Genomic DNA, 18,917 nt, shown 5'->3' on the forward strand with positions numbered 1-18,917 from the left:
GGACGGATGGTCCCGCTGCCGAAGCCGGGGCGTCCTTCGGACTCGCCTTCCGCTTTTCGGTCGGTGTGCCTTTTGGACGAGGCTAACAAGCTGCTGAAGAGAGTGGTGACTGCCCGGCTGGAGTCGCATTTGTCCCGGAGTGTTCCCGGACTGCACGACGGCAAGTTCGGCTTCCAGAGAGGGCGGTCTACGACCGACGCTGTCGCCCGTACCCGCTCCTTTGTCGAGGGGGCCGAGCAGCGTGGTTACGTGGCGTTGGCCCTGTCGCTGGACGTGGTCAACGCCTTCAACAGCATCCTGTGGGACAGAATATGCCGGGCCCTCGAATTTCATCGGGTACCCGCGTATCTACGGGATGTGGTTCGGGCTTTCCTCCGGGACCGGAGTATCGTCTACACCGTCCGGGGCGGAGGGCGACCAGGAGGGCTGTACACCGCGGGATCCCGCAAGGTTCGGTGTTGGGCCCGTTGCTGTGGAACATCGCGTACGACGCGGTGCTTCGGACGGCGATGCCTCCGAACTCGGCACTGGCGTGCTACGCCGACGACACGTTGGTGCTGGTCTGGGGCACGGCATGGGGTAGAACCGTCCGCCTGGCGGAGCTGGCGGTGGCCTGCGTGGTCGCCGAAATCAAGCGATTGGGACTGAGGGTGTCCCCTGAGAAGTCCGAGGCAATGTGGTTTTGCCGCAAGGCCGATCACGGGTCGCCTCCAGCGGGTTACCGCCTGAGGTTGGGAGGGACTGAGATCGGGGTTGGAACCAGCATGAAGTATCTGGGCCTGACCCTCGACAGCCACTGGACCTTCGGCGCTCACTTCGAGCGCCTGACGCCGTCTGTTGAGGCGACGGCGAACGCCTTAGGACGTCTGCTGCCTCGGCTGGGCGGGCCCGACGTCGGAGTGCGCCGGCTGTACGCCGGCGTGGTGCGATCGAGGCTCCTCTACGGGGCTCTGGTCTGGGCGGAGGACCTGATGACCAATCGTCGCAGTCTCCTAGTGGTCAGAAGGCTGCACAGGACGGTGGCCATCAGGGTATTGAGGGGCTTCCGCACCATTTCGGCGGCGGCAGCGGCGGTGCTCGCCGGATTTCCCCCGTTCGAATTGCAGGCCCTGAGGTGCCGTGAGATTTATCTCCACACTCGGGGTCTGTCGGACGGGGCGGGCCCGGTGGGCGCCGACGTCAGGGTTCGGGCTCGGCGAGCTTTGCTCGACAGATGGCGCGCCAGCCTCGACACGAGAGCGGATGCGCCGGGGATAAGGGTCCTCGGGGCCGTCCTTCCAAACTGGGACGTTTGGTTGGACGGCGGTGGGCCTCCCCTGACCTACAGGGTGACGCAGGTGCTCACCGGACACGGTTGCTTCGGTGAGTATCTGCACCGAATCGAGAAGGAGGAGACCGCGCGCTGCCACCACTGCGATGCGAGCGTGGATTCGGCGCAGCACACGCTGGAATACTGTCCTCCGTGGGCGCGGCCGCGCCACGACTTCATCGTGGAAATCGGTTGGGATCTTTCGCCGCCGGCGATCCTCGAGGCATTGTTGATAAGCGAGAGAAGGAGGAGGGCCGTGACCTCCTTCTGTGAACAAGTCATGCTTCGAAAAGAGGCTGCGGAGAGGGTGAGGGTGCGGTACTCTCACCCTGAGAGGACCGACCGGCGAGGGCGCGGCAGAGGTCATGGACGCTCTTCGGTGAGACGCACTAGGTCCGCCGCGTCCCCCGGTGGGGTGCAAACTTAGGCGCTGGCAGCTCAGCGCTTCGGGGCCGCAGAGCAGCCCGGTAGGGGAACCGGACTGCCTGGCACGGCGGTCCCGGCGACGAGGCGCGGTGTGACGTGGCCGCACATCGCTCCATTAGGTGACGTATTTAGCGCGCAGGGGGGGGGGGTCTATCGCTTACACCGGTTCCCGGGCCCCTCTCGATCGCAGCCGGGACGGTCATCGTGGAGGTTTTAGTCGGTTAGAGTCCGGCACTACCACGCCGCTTTTCCCCAGAAGCGACCTGGTGTCCGTGCGGATTTCCTCTACGTTAATAAAAAAAAAAAAAGTCTCACTCTCTGCTGTCAATAATAATTTCTTTCCTTTTTGCTCTGGACGTGAACGCTTATTTATAATATTCAACTCTGATTCCGTTGTAAATAGCTTTTCATGTGTTTCTATGCTGTTTTCAGTTGCTGAAATTTCTGGTTCATCGCACACTGAACAGTCTTCTTCTATGTTCGTTATTTTTTTAATAATTTTTTTTTTTTGGAAAGTCGACATTTTTAGGGTAAATATTTATCACAGAATAATAGCATGTACGGAATACAAAATTATTACCGAAGTATATATGCTTTACTTTTTGTTTTATAACAACTGTACACAAAACACTTTGAGATGCTTTCTGTCTGAGTTTAGTGATAACAAGTTTAGATATCGACTGATTGATTAACAAACTGAGATGTATTCTGGTCGAAATGACGATAGCAAGTAAGAATATGGTCTGTGACGGTGATATTTATAAGAAAATATTGATGAGTGCTGGCCGTTCTCTACCAACAATTCCTCGAGGGTGGAATTAATCGTCGAACACGGGAAAAACCCGCTTTTCTCGTGTTTTATCGGAATGAGCAATAACCCTAAGAAACTTCTCGGCTTTTAAAATGTTTGTAACAATTGACCGTAAAAAATGCTAAGTTCAATGGCGATTCCTTAGGATTATTATGGGCCTGAGTTGATGTTTTGACATCTGGTGGTCATCTTGATCGAGATGGATTATAGTCTATGAAAAGATTACAGGCCTAACAAGTGTTACTATTTGTTATTACTGATTTTGTTTGTCATCTGACCTTCAGATAGCCTTTTCTTTGTACTGATTGCATTTATTTTAAGAGTAACTAAAATATTTTATCGGCTGGTCAAATTGACTACCCACGGTAGGCAGGACAGAATACAATTTTTTCTTAGAAAAGAAAAAAGCAAACTAGAAAATACCGAAAAATATATTGTATGCATGTTTTAGGAAAAGTCAGAAATTATGAAGCGATATGATTGTTGAGAAAATCTAGATTGGTATGATTTTCTAGTTACTACAAGCTATGTTGGTACGACTTCTAACGACGCTCTTTTGTCTTAGAAGTCGACCACGTGTTAATTGACCAAGTGTATTCTGTGTGTTAAGACGTGTTGTACGAGGCGGAGAAATATGTTGGAGAAAATCGAATCTGTGCGAATCGATTAATCATCAACCCCAAACCCACATCAAATAACAATGATAACGTGTAAATATGATTAAATTTGTAGAAGTTTGAAAACGGTCAATTTGACTAGCGCTGGTAGGTTTAGTGTTGAAAAAATACGTTTTCCTGATCACGACATAGAAATATATTGCGATGTATCAGTTGGCATCGTACGACCGTATGTACCGAAATCCTTGCGGCGCAGTGTAGCCAACCGTACGGGGAGATCTCTCTGTGAAGAACATCGCTGCGTAACCGAACGGGGAGATCTCCCTTTTTGATTTTAGCAACGCATTTTCTTTCTTGTTGTTGTTATTATTAATTATTGTTTACCTGGAATTGTTCCCAATTAATTGCGAAAATGAAAAAAAATGCATTATGAATTTTTAATTTCACGGTAAAGTCGTGTTACCTGTATTTTTCTATACTTTTAATATATACTTTTAATTTGATGTTTTGTATAAAAAATATGTGAAATCGTTAAATAAAATCATTATCGCAAAATATAATTAACCACTTAAATAATTTTTAAACTTCTTTGTATTTTCTCGATACTTGGAGAAATGCGCGGTGGAAACTTATAGTTCGCTGTGACACGCGTGGTTGGCTAAGTGTTAATTCGCTACATGGACTTTCCCATCCTGGGATATGCGCTCCGCAAAACTTGGTGACGACGCGTTTTGTTTGGCCATCGATAAACAAGGACTGTCAAAACTGGGCACGACAATGTATTTGTCACGACCGGCATACTTCAAATCCGATGGACTGACGATGGAGATAAAGATGTGGCGGCACTCAGCAACAATGTATATCGCTGAAGTGCCTAATGAATCATCAACATCCCAACGGTCCTTCCACCGAAGGTTCTAGAAGAAACAGCACGTGGCATCGGTCGCGAACGCCTAGCAAATGCATGGACGGTGGGGATGTTGAGGGATGACAAAAGAAAGTAATCGGATCCGATCGAAAGTCAAATTGTAAGAGCTTCAGTCTTGGAAAGTCACGCCTAGAGTTTGGAAGTGGATTGTAAAGTGGATTGTTGTTAGAAAAATGAAGTTTCTTTTTTTATTTTTCACCTCAAATTTCTTTTTTTATTTTTTTTTTTTGTTATTTTACGTGACATATTCCACGTCAGTGATTTAAAGTCAGCAGGCACGTATCCATACCAGTCGGAACATTCGGAGCATTAGCAGGCCGATTCCAACACATACACATAGACATTATCGTGATGCAATATTCCGATAGGATACCGATATTGTCTAACGTGTATCGACCGTTTCTCGCATTGGCCCGAATCAATCCCCATAACCGATATCAGTAACCGATATCAGTAACCGAAGCATCAACCGTTGCTTCAGCCCTCCTTTCTACGTAGATAGCTCGTTTCGGCGTACCCTTGAGAATAACATCCGACCAAGGACGCCAATTCGAATCAAAACTATTCGAAGAATTATGCCGGTTGCATCAAGCATTTGCGCACGGCGGCCTATCATGCGGCGTCCAACGTGATAGTAGAGCGATTGCATCGACAACTGAAAGCAGTAATCAAATGTTATGATACGAGCAACTGGGTAAAGATTTCGCCAATCGTTTTGTTGGGTATTCGAATTGTCATCAAGGAGGACCTGAACGCAACGGCTGCCGAAATGGTTTATGGCACCGGAATATGATTACCGGCAGAGTTCTTTTTAGCCGCGACTCAGCAAGTGAACTTAGAATACGCCAACCGAGTAAAAGAACAGATCAAAAAGATCAAACTACAACTGATCGTACGATATGGCACGAAGAAAATTTTCATCTTCGGCGAACTCGCGTCATCGCCATATGTATTCTTGCGTAACGACGCCGTCAGAAACCCCTTACAACCACCTTACGACGGGCCATATAAGGTGATACAACGCGGAGATAAAAATTTTACAATAGAAATCAACAACAGAAATACAACAGTTTCCATAGACCGACGAAAACCCGCTTTTGTAGTACCCGACGACATCGAGCACCAACAACCTCACGAAAATCTATGGGTGGGCAGTTCGGAGCAAAGAAAATTCAAAAAATAGTTACATCACGCGCGCAGGCAGGAAAGTTCGCTTTCTTGAGCGATTCCAGGCAGGTTATAGATAAGTCAATAGAATAAGCTTAGCATGTAAAATCTATTTGCGACAACCATAAAACAAGAAAACAACCGTAAAACAAGAAAAAAGAAACGTTACTACTGACGTAGCAGTCCATGGCCGCATGACCTGCGAAATGTCCGAGGCCAGGACGTCGAAAATAATAAACTCTGGACTTAGTAAAAAGCGCGTGAGTCTGCGAGGAAAATTTATTGTTTTACCGTCTACGAGTTTTTCCATCCCCACTTCGGAAGAAAACTTTCTCTTCCGAGGACCTCGGCATATATGAAGGGAAACGAGGAGAAGTTCGAGAGTGAGTATCGAGTCAGTACCTGATCAGTATCGACATCACGTGAGCTCAACGTTACGTAGTCCGATCTAAAACGATGTACACTAGTCATCGAAATAAACACTGATGAAGTTAAAGTACCGATTACTTTAATAACACCCTACACGTTTTCCACCTCATGTTATTATATTCATGATAGTTCATGTACGAGACAGTCAAAGATATTTACTTAATGTTTCCCTAACTTCAAGTTAAATATTAAATTTTATTTCTCTATTTTTTTTTTATTATCGTATCTTTATTTGTATCTTTCGTATGTATAATAAAATATTGTGTAAATTTCTTATAAGTTTTGCATAAAAATTAGAATAATTGCAAAAAATAAACAAAATTGCGATGCAATTCAGACAATGTATATATCAATTTAAAAAACGTGTATTTTATACACTTACATACTAACAATATAATAGAAGTATGTTATCGTACTATAATGGATAGATAATGATGTTATATCGAATGCACATATGATATACTTAGCAGCTTTACTTTTATATAAATAATATATTGCTTAAAAAAATCAATTATTTAATACATGTTAATAAATTACATACAAATTAATTTGAACTTATGCATCAAGTATAATTTGTATAAAATGGTACTTATACAAATTTTTAAATAAAATACATCAAACTCAAATACTTTGTTCATAAGAAATTTTAATAATTTTATGTTTTAGGTTAAATCATAAATAGTCCGTGTATTTTTATGCATTTATAAGAAATTCGAAAGTGTAAAATTGCACAGAATGCACATAATATGAAAAAATATATAAAATATCCAAAGTATAGTGCTTTTTACAATACTTGGTAATTAAAATAATTTTCTACCGTTCTACTTTTCTAATTATTTTCTCAAAAATATGACGAATTATAAACAAATTTTAATAAAGTTGATACGTTAAATGTCAAGCCTATATGTAGATGAAGTAATGCTATATTTTTAATTTTTGCACATTGTGTACAGTGCCATCTGTAGCAAGCGTAAGTGTATTATGATTTAGGTACGCAAACATCTGACATTTCTGTCAAAATCTTTTATTCGCATACGTTGATTGACGTAGATACGAAGACAGTGTCTAGTGAAGAGTTCATCCTAAAAATGTATATTGGAAGATAGCATTGAACAAAATGAACAAAAATATGAACTCACCGTCTAAACTTACGGAGTTCGCTCCGTTAAGTCCTGAAGAAAGCCAACCTGTTGTAGCTTCTCTATTTTCCAAATTTTTTAACTTCACTAAAGGTAAGATATTTAATTATTGTATTACAATATATTTTCTTCAGTATCACAACTTGGAATAACTTAATTTACTTGTGGCTTACATTTTAGTATCTATAAATACGAGCTAAAGAATGAATATTTAAATTAACAATTAATATACGTGCTTAACTCTTTAAACATGCTTAATTCTTAGGTTCACAAAATGTTGATGATTCTACAATCTCTTCTACTACCAATGAAGAACAAAGCTCATCTGATTCTGAATCTTGGAAACAGTCAGAGAGTACTGAAAAATCACCTGAAGATGACAGTTCAAGTATGATGAACTTTCCATTAGATACTCGTGAAGGAAGAAGTTTACCAAATGTATTAAAACGTATTAGTAATATTGTAGCTTTGAAAAGTAGTGTAAGTAATGAAACCTGCCTTAAGAATATTAAGCAGTATAAATTATTTGAATTACTAATGATATTAATGTTGTTAACTTAATATAGAATTTACGCTCGTACAAAGATTCTCAGCTAAGAAGCTATTGGATGCCAGATAGTGTAAGCAAGCAGTGTTATGAATGTGGTGAACGATTTACAACTTTTCGCAGAAGACATCATTGCCGTGTTTGTGGACAAATATTCTGTTCGAAATGTTGCTCTGATCAGATTCCTGGAAAAGTTATGGGATGCACCGGTATATAAATGATAAATGGTTATTTTTTATTGTATTTATTTGCACTTGATAATAATAATCTTTTTGTAATAGGTGATCTCAGAGTATGTACATATTGTTGCAAAGTAGTTTTATCTTATTTACAATCATCAGACATGAGAAGCGATCTATCAGCAGATTTAAAGGCATTGCAAGAAGACCTGCAAGTTAAATATGGAAATAATTCACCACCTGTCACACAGAAATGTTCAAATGAATCAGTAGAAGATGAAAGTTCAATCTATAGGAAACCAAGTGTAGGATATATGGAAGAAAAATATGCTATTGGACGGTATATTTTTAGCTGTCTTTAGCTAATGTCTCTAGTGTATCTAGCTAAATGTTATAATTTGATATGATTTAAGATTTGTGAAATATGATTTTCAGGCCAACAACTAGTTACTTAACATCACAGGAACGTTCTATTGTCTTACAAAATTCAGCTTCTTTGAGAATGATTTATGAAGAATTATTTAGATCCAGTCAAGCAATTATCTTACAAACACATAGAGTTAGACTAAAAAGTTATCATAATTGCTTTCTGGCCAATGAATTAGTAAATTGGATGATAGCACAAAATAAAGCAGCTACTCGGTAAAGCTAAAACAAATTTAAGAGAAAGTATAATAAAAAGAACAACGATTACTGAAAAGTAATATTTTATAGAGTGCAAGCCACTGCTATAGGCCAGGCATTGCTGGAAGCTGGTTTCATAGAACCAGTAGTTGCTGATAATATATTTAGTGATACAGCAACTATATTTAAGCCAGTCAAATTATCGAATATGCAAAGCATGGATTTGTTAATTGAGACTCAAAATACCTGTGATGCTCAAGAACCAGCATGGGTAAAAACTATCCCACAACATGATTCAACAACTGGTAATATGAAATATTTATATAAACTATTTTGTACATATAAAATTGTTAATATATGTAAATTTTAGATTCAGAAAGTGAAACAAAACCTTCGAATTCAGTACAACAAACAACTGGACGTTTACCATCATCTAGTTCAAGTTTTTACTTAGATTTAAACTTAGAAGCATCTACTGTTACATTAAAAAGACCTACATCGGAAGACTTAACTACAATTTCTGTAGATAGTAGTGATGGTATAATTGAACAGAAGGAAGTCACAGTAAAATCGCATAAATGTAATTTTAAGATTGCTGATGATCTTTTAAATGATACACTACAAGTACAAGAATTTAAAGAAAAGAACGGTTGGCATAAACCAACAAATTTGCGAACCGTATTTGGAGAACTACATGCGTATGAATGTCTAACGTGAGTATCAAATATACAGGATGGTTGGTAACTGGTGGTACAAGCGGACTTTGAATTTTCGCTCAGTACGCGTGCACTTTATCACGTCTCGTTATAACGTCTCGATGGAAAAATTAAAAAAAAAAATTTTTTTTATATTTTTTATTTTATATTTTCGACTTCTTTTTTCGCGTAGGATCACCCCCTTTCCGCTTGTACCACCAGTTACCAACCATCCTGTATATTAACAATGATAATAACATTTATATTTAAATATACTTAATTATAGATCTGCGTACAAGCAACATGAAGATTCACTAATTAAGCAACTTCTTAATAAAGAAGGTTTATCACAAAGTTGGTCAGAAGTAATACTCCCCATCGCCCACCAAATTATTGATTTTGTTAGACCAGATTTAAATCATAATGTGGATGATTTAGATATTCGACAATATGTACAAATAAAAAAATGTCCTGGCGGAAGTAGAGATGATTGTGAAATTGTGTCTGGTGTAGTTTGTACGAAAAATGTTGCACACAGAGGAATGAACGCAATGATAGCTCATCCAAAAATTTTATTACTTCAGTGTGGACTCATGTATCAACGCGTAGAAGGAAAATTATTAAGTTTAGAACCTGTGATGTTACAAGTATGAAGAAAAATTTAATAATACTATTATTTTCACATCATAAATATATCAGAAAAACATTGTTTTGTAGGAAAACGAATATTTGGGTCACACAGTTGCTAGGATTACCGCACTTGGACCAGATGTTGTACTAGTACATCGTTCTGTTTCAAGATTAGCACAAGATAGACTCAGAGAATGTGGAGTAACACTTGTTTTGAATGTAAAACTCAGTGTTCTTGAAAGGATTGCACGGTGTACAGGTGCTAATATCGTGAATACTATTGATGCACACATAAGTGCAAGGTATATGCTTGGTACATGTAAAAAATTTTATTTGCGAAACTTTTCAAATGATAAAAGTGAGTAATAAAACATTACAATTTTTCTCTCTATTAAATTTTTCTTTAGTAAACTAAACCTTAATATCTTGTTTCCTTTCTTTTAGATGGTATTAAAACGTTAATGTACTTTGAGGGATGTGCAAATCCACATTTAGGAGCTACAATCTTGTTACGAGGTGGTTCTCAAACAGAATTAAAAAAAGTAAAGAATGTGACTTCAATGATGATCTTTGCTGCTTATTCTTGGCGTCTCGAAAAGTCATTTCTTATGGATGAATTTGCAAGACCACCATCGCCTAAAGATAATCCATTTTTGGATGAAACGTGCAAAGATTTTAAAGACTTTCAAGAAACTAATAAAATATTACATGCTAAAGTTAGTGAAGAAAATGATTTGTTATTGGGTCATTGCAAAGAATATACAGAGAATCAGGAAATTTTAAAGGTATCAGAAGTTCAAGAAGATTCTGGAAGTGTATCAAGTGATAAACTATGTCTAGAAATAGAACTTTCATTAAATGAAGGTACACCAATAAAAGACATAGTTTCATATCAGACTGAGAATATGTTGTGTTCAAACTCCATTAAACAAATATCTTCTATATTATCTGAAGATATTGATCCTTATGATACTTTAAAATTATTTAAGCCCAAAACAAAATCTTCTGTAATTGACGAAAAAGCTGCAGGGAATTGCCTAACAAGTAAAACAAATAATGATAATTTAAATAATAGTTCCAATCTTGATATAGATGGCAAGCAAGATACAAATAGTACAGTGGAATTATTTGGTGGAAAGACTACGATAAAAGTGAATAAAAATATTAAAGAAGAAGTTGAAAAATCAAAAATAAAAGATAAAGTTGCCTCAGAAGAAAAACGTATTTATGGTGAATCTATTAGCGATCGTAGTGATCCTCTTCATCAATACTTAAATGAAGATGAAGAAGATGTCTTTAGTCAAACTAGTCCAAATGGACAACATTTGAGTGTTGCCGATTTACCATTATTAAATAAATTTAAGAAAGCATTAGAAGGCACTATATTAAGCGTATCGCCTTATTTAAAATTTTCTGTTCCTTATTTAGAAACTGAGACAGGAAGAAATTGCATATTGCGAAGTTTTTTCCCGAGAGAAATCTTTTATTCTGTACAATTTATGGATAAAGTAAAAGAAATTAAAACGGGTAATGTATTTACAGAACAGTCTGTAACTGAAAATCCATTAATGAATTTAAAATTAAAACCACAACATCCATTTGTTCAAGCGAGATTAACTACAGATGTGGATAGCCGAAAGGTACAAGCTTTACTAGCCAATTTTAGAGCATGTGGTAGTCGCTTATATCCAACGAATAATGTTTTATCGGATAAACAAATTCTGATACAATCAGAAGTAACTGAACAACCTCCTATGTGGCCCGATTGTTTAGATCCTGCTAGTCATCAACGTTTATCTGTGTTATTTTGTAGTTTCTCACATACTGGTAATAGTGATACACCAGCATTTTGCGTAAATCCTTGGGTAGTTAATATGGATTTATATGGAAGAAATGATATTGCGCTTGGACGTTTCTTGGAACGTTATTGTTTAACATCTGAATATAAATGTCCTGCTCAAGCATGTCGAGCACAAATCGCTCATCATATCCGACGATTTGCACACGACGGTGGATGTATATATATTAGTTTAAGTGAAATGAGCACCGATCCATTTTCTCAAGAGAATGCAAATCAAATTTTAATGTGGAGCAAATGTATGAAATGTAAAAGCGTTTCACCAGTAGTTCCAATGTCGGATGATACTTGGTCTTTATCTTTTGCAAAGTATTTGGAACTACGGTTTCATGGAAGCGCGTACACTAGACGCGGAACAGATACTTGTCAACACTCACTTCATCATGATCATTATCAATATTTCACAAAGAAAAATATGTTAGCTGTGTTTAAATACACAAAAATATCGCAATGGGAGATTTCACTTCCACCTCCGGTGATAAATATTATGTATGATCCAAAACAACACGCAGATGTGATAGAAGAGATGAAAAGTATAGCATTGAAAGGAGACGAAGTTTTTTCTTGTATACGAGAAAAATTGACAACTTTACAAACTGATATAGAGATTTTAAATGTTAAACAGCAGCTATCTAAGGATCAACAGTATTTCAAAAATAAAATTGAAGAAATTCAATTGAAATTGACCTCCCCCACTTTAGAGAACAAAAAACTTGAAGGAAAAGTATCTGAAAAGCAAGTTCAAGCTCTAATGTTTAGAATCGAAGATGGAATAGTAATCCTCAAACGAATAATATCAGAAGTTGTATTTACTTGGAATGCAAATATCTTGGAAATGTCTGTTAAAAAGAAGGATGAAAGACCAAGACGATTTACTGAACGATCGTTGACGACTGGAAGTAATAGTATAATTGATACAGATGGATATATAACAGAAGATACTGCATCAGAATCGCAGTTAGAAGATTTAAGTCCTATGTCAGCGGACTATAATGCTGTTGATGCCATTGCTGCTGCACAAAATGACTTACAAGGAATGGAAGGTTTAGAAAATTCAGACAACGAAGTCTTAGAAAATAATAATCCTGAAGACATTGTTATCATTCAAGAATCTCCAAAAATGCATCAAAGATCACATTCTGATGTTCTGCCTATTACTTTTGATGACATGCCAGATAAAAAGAAAAAGAAAAAGACTATTCTATCACAACTATTACCTTCCGTTCCTGTTACTCAGCCGATAGTAAATCCTTTAGGAACTTTAGAACATCATTTACTTCCTCTTGGGTTTGTTGATTATATTAAAACATTTCTACATATTCAGTATGTTAGAAAATAATTATACATAATTAGTTAATATTCTAAAATATCTTTGTTTTACAGATCAGTTGTACCTATAGTGGTATATGAATCAGAGCCTTCATCTATAATCGCATATGCACTAGATTCACATGACTATAAACATGTACTTCAGGAATTAATGCGTACGACGAAAGGACCTGATTTAAATCCCAGTCCCTTGAATAAGCGTAAATTCCCCGAAAATAAAGAGAATCTTCCTGATGTGATCCAATCTGGAGAATTTAAGCGGCCATCTGTTTTGTCATTTTTCCGAGGAAATAGCCCAAATCCTGCAAGTCCCTTAGACTCTGATAAAACTATTTCAAATACGGATTCTAGCATACAAAATCCATCAACGACAACAGACACAGATGAGGACAAGAAAACAACAAAACAACAAAATTACATCGAAGTTCAATTTAACGACGCAACGACAAATTTCTATTGTAGAATATATTTCGCTGCACAATTTGCTGCTTTTAGAGAAAATGTTTTACCGTGTGGAGAGGATGGTTTTACAAGAAGTTTATGTCGAAGTGTACAATGGGCTGCAAGAGGTGGAAAAAGCGGAAGTAGTTTCTGCAAAAGTCGAGGTATAATATTATATGAATATACGTATATGTTTACGTTACGTAATAAAGTACGAAATAAACTTCTCTATGTATTAATTTTCTTGATCGATACATAATTTGTTACAGACGATAGGTTTATTATAAAAGAGATGTCTAGACTAGAAATGCAAATATTTCTTGATTTTGCACCAAATTACTTTTCCTATATGGAAAAATGTCAACAGACTAAGCAGCCGACATTGTTAGGAAAGATAGTCGGCGTTTACAGAGTATCTTTTAAAAACAATACAACAAATGCAGCACTTCGAACTAGTGTATTAGTGATGGAGAACTTATTTTACAAGAGAACGATAACAGACAAATTTGATTTGAAGGGATCAGTGAGAAATCGTCTTGTAAATCCTGATGATACGTGTCACGAAGGAGAACTTGTATTGCTCGATGAAAATTTATTGAATAGTAAGTGGTGTTGTATTAATATTATTTTATATAGATATATGTATAAAAATTTCTCAGTCAAATACATATAGGATATATTTCTAGTGAGCTGCGATTCGCCGCTCTATATTAGATCACATTCCAAAGCGGTTTTAAATAGAGCTATTGAACAAGACACAAAATTCCTGGCTGATAATTCTGTGATGGATTATTCACTATTAGTAGGTTTAGAACCAAATTCAGATGAACTCGTCCTAGGTATAATAGGTAAGTTTAGAGAATTATAAATGTAATATTTCTAGATACAATTAGATATCTTGGAACTATTATTATAATTACAGATTATATACGAACGTTTACTTGGGACAAGAAGTTAGAAACAATGGTGAAGAAAACGGGCATACTAGGTGGCCAGGGAAAATTGCCAACAATAATATCACCAGAAGAATATCGAGCTCGTTTCATAGCCGCTATGCACCGATATTTCTTACCTGTACCGGACAGGTGGTCTGGTTTAGGTAGAGGAGTAGAAACATGATAAACTTTCACATAGTGAAATTTCCAATTTTTCACAAATACTGTATATTAAACATATTGTATATATATTTTCTATGCAGCTGACATAAATGTAACGAACAGTGTTGCATATAAAGATACGTAATTGGATATTAATAATTTATAGAATTTTGTTTTTACTAGTCGACATTGCGATATTTTATAATGGAAAAGTGATAAAAATATGTTACCATTATTATAACGGAAAGTCTCATTGTACAGTTTTAATCTCATAATTTATATAGTGATGTAACATTTAAATTATGTCGCTTGTATTTGGATTTATTAATATATTGGTCATTGTATTACATGTACATAATACGTTAATATTGAAATTTCCAAGCGAATTGTCTTTCCAAGTTCGAAGCACAAAGGGCGTGAATGAGAATTACGTAAAATTATATAAAAGTCTATGAAAGCACCATTATTAATGTTTTATTTAGATCAATTTTCAAAATTATGTACATAAACATTATTTATTATCATTGATAGTCAAATAAACAATAATAATAATTTTAGTAATAATAAGAGTTTCATAACATAATAATATTTTCATAATAGTTTAGATCAGTGTTTCAAAATTTCTATGTATTTAAAATGAACAAAATTTTTATAAAAAAATATCTTGTCATACCAATACACAATTTTAATATACCGTAATATATCTTATGATCAGGTCACAAAAGAAAAATATAATAACGTATAAACTATAATACATTATACGACACTGATCTACACGTTACAAACACAAAAAAAAAGACATTAAAGCGTATACCTTACAGAAAAACATCTCATACTCAATTTTCGCATAACATCATTTCTACCATATTTACATAAATGAATGCATAATGATGAAGCTGCAGCGAAACTCGAATACTTGAACTATTCCATCTTTAAAAATTAGATTATACTGATCATAATGTCCCTTGTATCTTTCGAGACTATAACTTTATTAATTACTGTAAGTAAGAAATCTGCAACTGGTTGATGTATTTCAACATTCTATACGTTTATTCAGAGAGGGATAATAAAATGTCTTTCATTTGTTTGAAACTAAATACGAATCGATAGTAGATGCATCGCGCGATTAAGTAAACTATTGTGAGAAAAAGATTGTTCGGAGCGAAAATGAAACTAAACTTTAGATATACGTTACCGATATCTATGTAAGAATGATTGACTGAAATGGAAAACAGTTTTATTATATACTGGTTAGGTAAATTACAATAAGCTGTTGTACAAGAATTTCTGCGAATAACACGAATTCTAGGATCAAATCATTTCACATGTGAAGTAGTACGAAATTCCTATTTGTATTCCTATTTATAAATTCAATTGACGATGAAACAGCTCAGCTAATATGGCTCCACTGCCTTTTTCCTCGTAGAACAAAAATGACCTACACTGGATATACTATCTGAGCAAGTGATATTCTCGTGTAAACGATGTTCTAAGAAATGTATACATATATAATTCTTCGAGTAACTTTACATAAATACTTAGTGGACATTACATAATCAGTAAATTTCTTTTTACAATTTTTTACATAATAATTCGTCGTAATTTCGCATTCATTATAATATTAGCCTCGTGTTTCTATTCATTGCTCTTGTCGCGTTGAGCATGAACAATTCTTTTTTTTTCTTTTTCAACCTTTCGTTAGACATTTTATATTATTACTATCATTATAAAACAATGCCGACAATGATCGGATTTTACATAAAAGTCTCTGTATTAAATTCAATCGTCGTCAAGAACAAAACAGACGACAAGAAATACGAGTACAATAACCTTTTTTCAACTCATAGTCAACCGGAATCGAATTACATTCACGATGTATCTTGTTCGACTACCAAAGAAAGAGAAAAAAAGGAGAAAGAAAAGGAAATAAAATAAACATAAACTAACATTCATCGCTAAGCGCTATCCAGTGCCGGCAATTTTTTGTACTATGGTGTGGAAGTGGTATTCGATTTCTCATTGACTTCCGCGGCCCACGAACCGCAAATGTTTCCTATCTAGCCGCGAGTCTGTAGATCGAGAAACAACAAGGAAGATACTCGGGACGGTGGAGGAGGCTTCTCGCTACTCATTTACATCAAGCGGCATTCTGGACGCATACTAATTTCATAAACGCTAAGGAGAGTATCGCTGTCTTTCATAACCATAGGAACTACCGTCCCAGCAGCACGTTTGAAAAGGAAATGAGAAAGAAAAAAATAAAAAATAGTCTTTGCAACTTCCGTTCTCGTGTTCTTCCTTCTTCTCCGTGTGTTTTCTTTTTCCCTTCTTTCTTCCCCCTTCCCCCCTTTCTTACTCGTATCACCAGAATAATCCGACGGAAGGAGAGAAGAGCTTTTTTTTGTTTCTTTTCGAGAGGTCCTGAAGAGGCTCGATCGTGATCAACGTGTTGTGTTTCGATGTACACCATATATATGTATATATCAAAGAATAACAAGAATAAACGAGGGTCGCATCGGCTACTCTAGAGATCCACGTACGTATATCGTGCAATTCAATGAGGATAGAGATGAGGATTCCTTTCTATTAGAGACAGAGGGAGATCTTGTTTTCTTCTAGAGACGTGCACGTTCTAAATGATTAATCTGCGTTTTTCTTTCTTTGCGCACGAGATTTTTTGTTTGTTTTCTTTGCAGGAATATCATGCGTCCTTCTTCTAGGGATGAGGAGATACGAGCGCGTGAATCTCGGCTAATAAATCGCTCTCGTGGTTACGCAGCGTGTAACACTGGCGAGTCAGTCGATCTTTTATAAACCATTGCCTCCTGTTTTTAAACACCGTTTACGTGCACATCGTGCGACCTCGGGATCTTGCGCACGGGCCGCCGAATCGCAAGTCTCTTTTATCTCTGCGGCTCGCCTAGGCCCAATTGTTGACTTTGCGTTTGCTGTTGCGTGTTCCCGGTCACGCTACACCGTCCTCCGTGGTGTTGCGCCGCCATCCCCATCTGCATCGAGTTCTGATGCAATCCATTTTGGCTCGGCGACATTCCTGCAATCGAAGAATTTACCATTTACATTTCCAATTTAACTCACATTTCTCTATACAACACGTACATGTATATATATAAACACATATGTATATACATAAAATTTTTCTATGGTGAGTAATTAAATACTTTCACGAGCCACTGTATATCTCTAGATCGGTTTCAAATTTTATCAATACAATAATCATGACAATCGTATCTCATAACAATGCCAACAAAATTTTATGTATATAATAAACACAATTTAGTGTACACATACAATTCTTGTGTAGTAAGTGATTAAATACTTTCATGAGCTACTGTGCATCTCCAGATTGGTTTCAAATTCTATCAATATAATAATCATGACAATCGTATCTCATAACAATGCCAACAAAATTTTATGTATATAATAAACACAATTTAGTGTACACATACAATTTTTGTGTAGTGAGTAATTAAATACTTTCATGAGCTACTGTGCATCTCCAGATTGGTTTCAAATTCTATCAATATAATAATCACGATAGTCGTGTCTCATTACAGTGCTAATGAAATTATGAATCAATGCTATAAAATTAAAAAAAAATATGCACTTGCATATAAAAGAAGGTGCTATTTTGCATAGCACATACAATGGACATATATGTTTTCTGTGATAAGTGTTTAAATACTTCCAGGGACCGGTGTATATACACGTGCAATATACATGTACATGTATTTTTACGTATGCTAAAGCGAAATGGCACTACTACAACGAACAAGATTCTAGAACTAATTAGTCCATTCTAGCTATAGCACATTCCGCTGTATTTTCTTTTGTAACGTGTCGTGAGTATTTCTCACTGTGATTCTTTCGAGAAAAGGTATAGAATGCCTAGGAAATCGCTGTTCTAGGAGCTCGCTAATTTTTCTTCACTGTTTATGAGAATGTCTCGCGTTAAAAATAACGGAGAGTTTGACTCATTAAACGCTGTCTGGAACGCGCAATGAAAATATTCAAAGAACATTGGCCAATTAAGAATCACCGTTGCGTCTATCCAATATATCATCTGTCATTCTTTTTTGGTCAATTTACATGATTGAAGTCTATTACATTTTTTGTAATCTTCCGATTCCTATAAGCACCTGTTCAAAGGTTTCATCTCTTTATTTATTCTATGACATAAATTCCAACAATTTGCTTCAGATTTTTTCGCTATTGTCTCTTCTTCTAGTCAAGCTTCTCGATGATATGAAATTCGAAGAGATTGAAATATTTAGAGGAAAATAATTAAAATTTCTTTAATGTTTCTGATTTGCATAGCGGGCTTCTGTAAAGTATCCATTTTTTTCTTTTTTTTTTACGAAGTTGAAACAATACGTAAGTTACGTTCTTTATACCTTGCGATAACGTTACGCGTTTCGGCAACTTTTGTTCGTTATTTTACTACTTGGCCCTTAATGGATTAAAGAAAGGCGATGAAGATATTTGTGGACTTAGTGGACTTGGAGTAAGAAAACCCTCAGTCAGCGAAGTTCCGTGAATCAATTGTTTTCAAACAGTCAATAATTTATCGCATCCTGATAAATTGCTGTTGTTAATTAATAGCGCATGGAATAATTTTTACGAGCTCTTAAACAAATTATCTTCGAAATAAATAATCGAGTCATGGAAAATAA

General features: G+C 36.9%; 2 protein-coding genes across 2 annotated transcripts in view; one reads left to right on the top strand and one right to left on the bottom strand.

Annotated features, from left to right (window-relative positions):
• Positions 1–6,652: 6,652 nt before the first annotated feature.
• Positions 6,653–16,168, top strand: fab1 (1-phosphatidylinositol 3-phosphate 5-kinase fab1). Its single transcript, XM_069111918.1, has 14 exons — positions 6,653–6,919; positions 7,092–7,306; positions 7,393–7,582; positions 7,655–7,892; positions 7,988–8,194; positions 8,267–8,481; positions 8,547–8,889; positions 9,158–9,518; positions 9,589–9,859; positions 9,946–12,646; positions 12,743–13,293; positions 13,399–13,731; positions 13,816–13,977; positions 14,052–16,168. The coding sequence occupies exons 1-14, from the start codon at positions 6,805–6,807 to the stop codon at positions 14,246–14,248; spliced, it is 6,099 nt and encodes a 2,032-aa protein (XP_068968019.1). The 5' UTR covers positions 6,653–6,804; the 3' UTR covers positions 14,249–16,168.
• Positions 15,442–18,917, bottom strand: part of LOC138179298 (UBA-like domain-containing protein 2) — an 86,588-nt gene continuing 83,112 nt past the window's right edge. The window contains exon 4 of the mRNA XM_069111932.1: positions 15,442–17,278. Coding sequence (XP_068968033.1) covers positions 17,130–17,278 — 149 coding nt within the window. The 3' untranslated portion in view covers positions 15,442–17,129. The remainder of the gene's footprint in view (positions 17,279–18,917) is intronic.

This window comes from Bombus flavifrons, chromosome 4, assembly GCF_040668555.2.
Source record: "Bombus flavifrons isolate JBK064 chromosome 4, iyBomFlav1_principal, whole genome shotgun sequence".
In the NCBI taxonomy this organism is placed as follows: Eukaryota; Metazoa; Arthropoda; class Insecta; order Hymenoptera; family Apidae; genus Bombus; species Bombus flavifrons.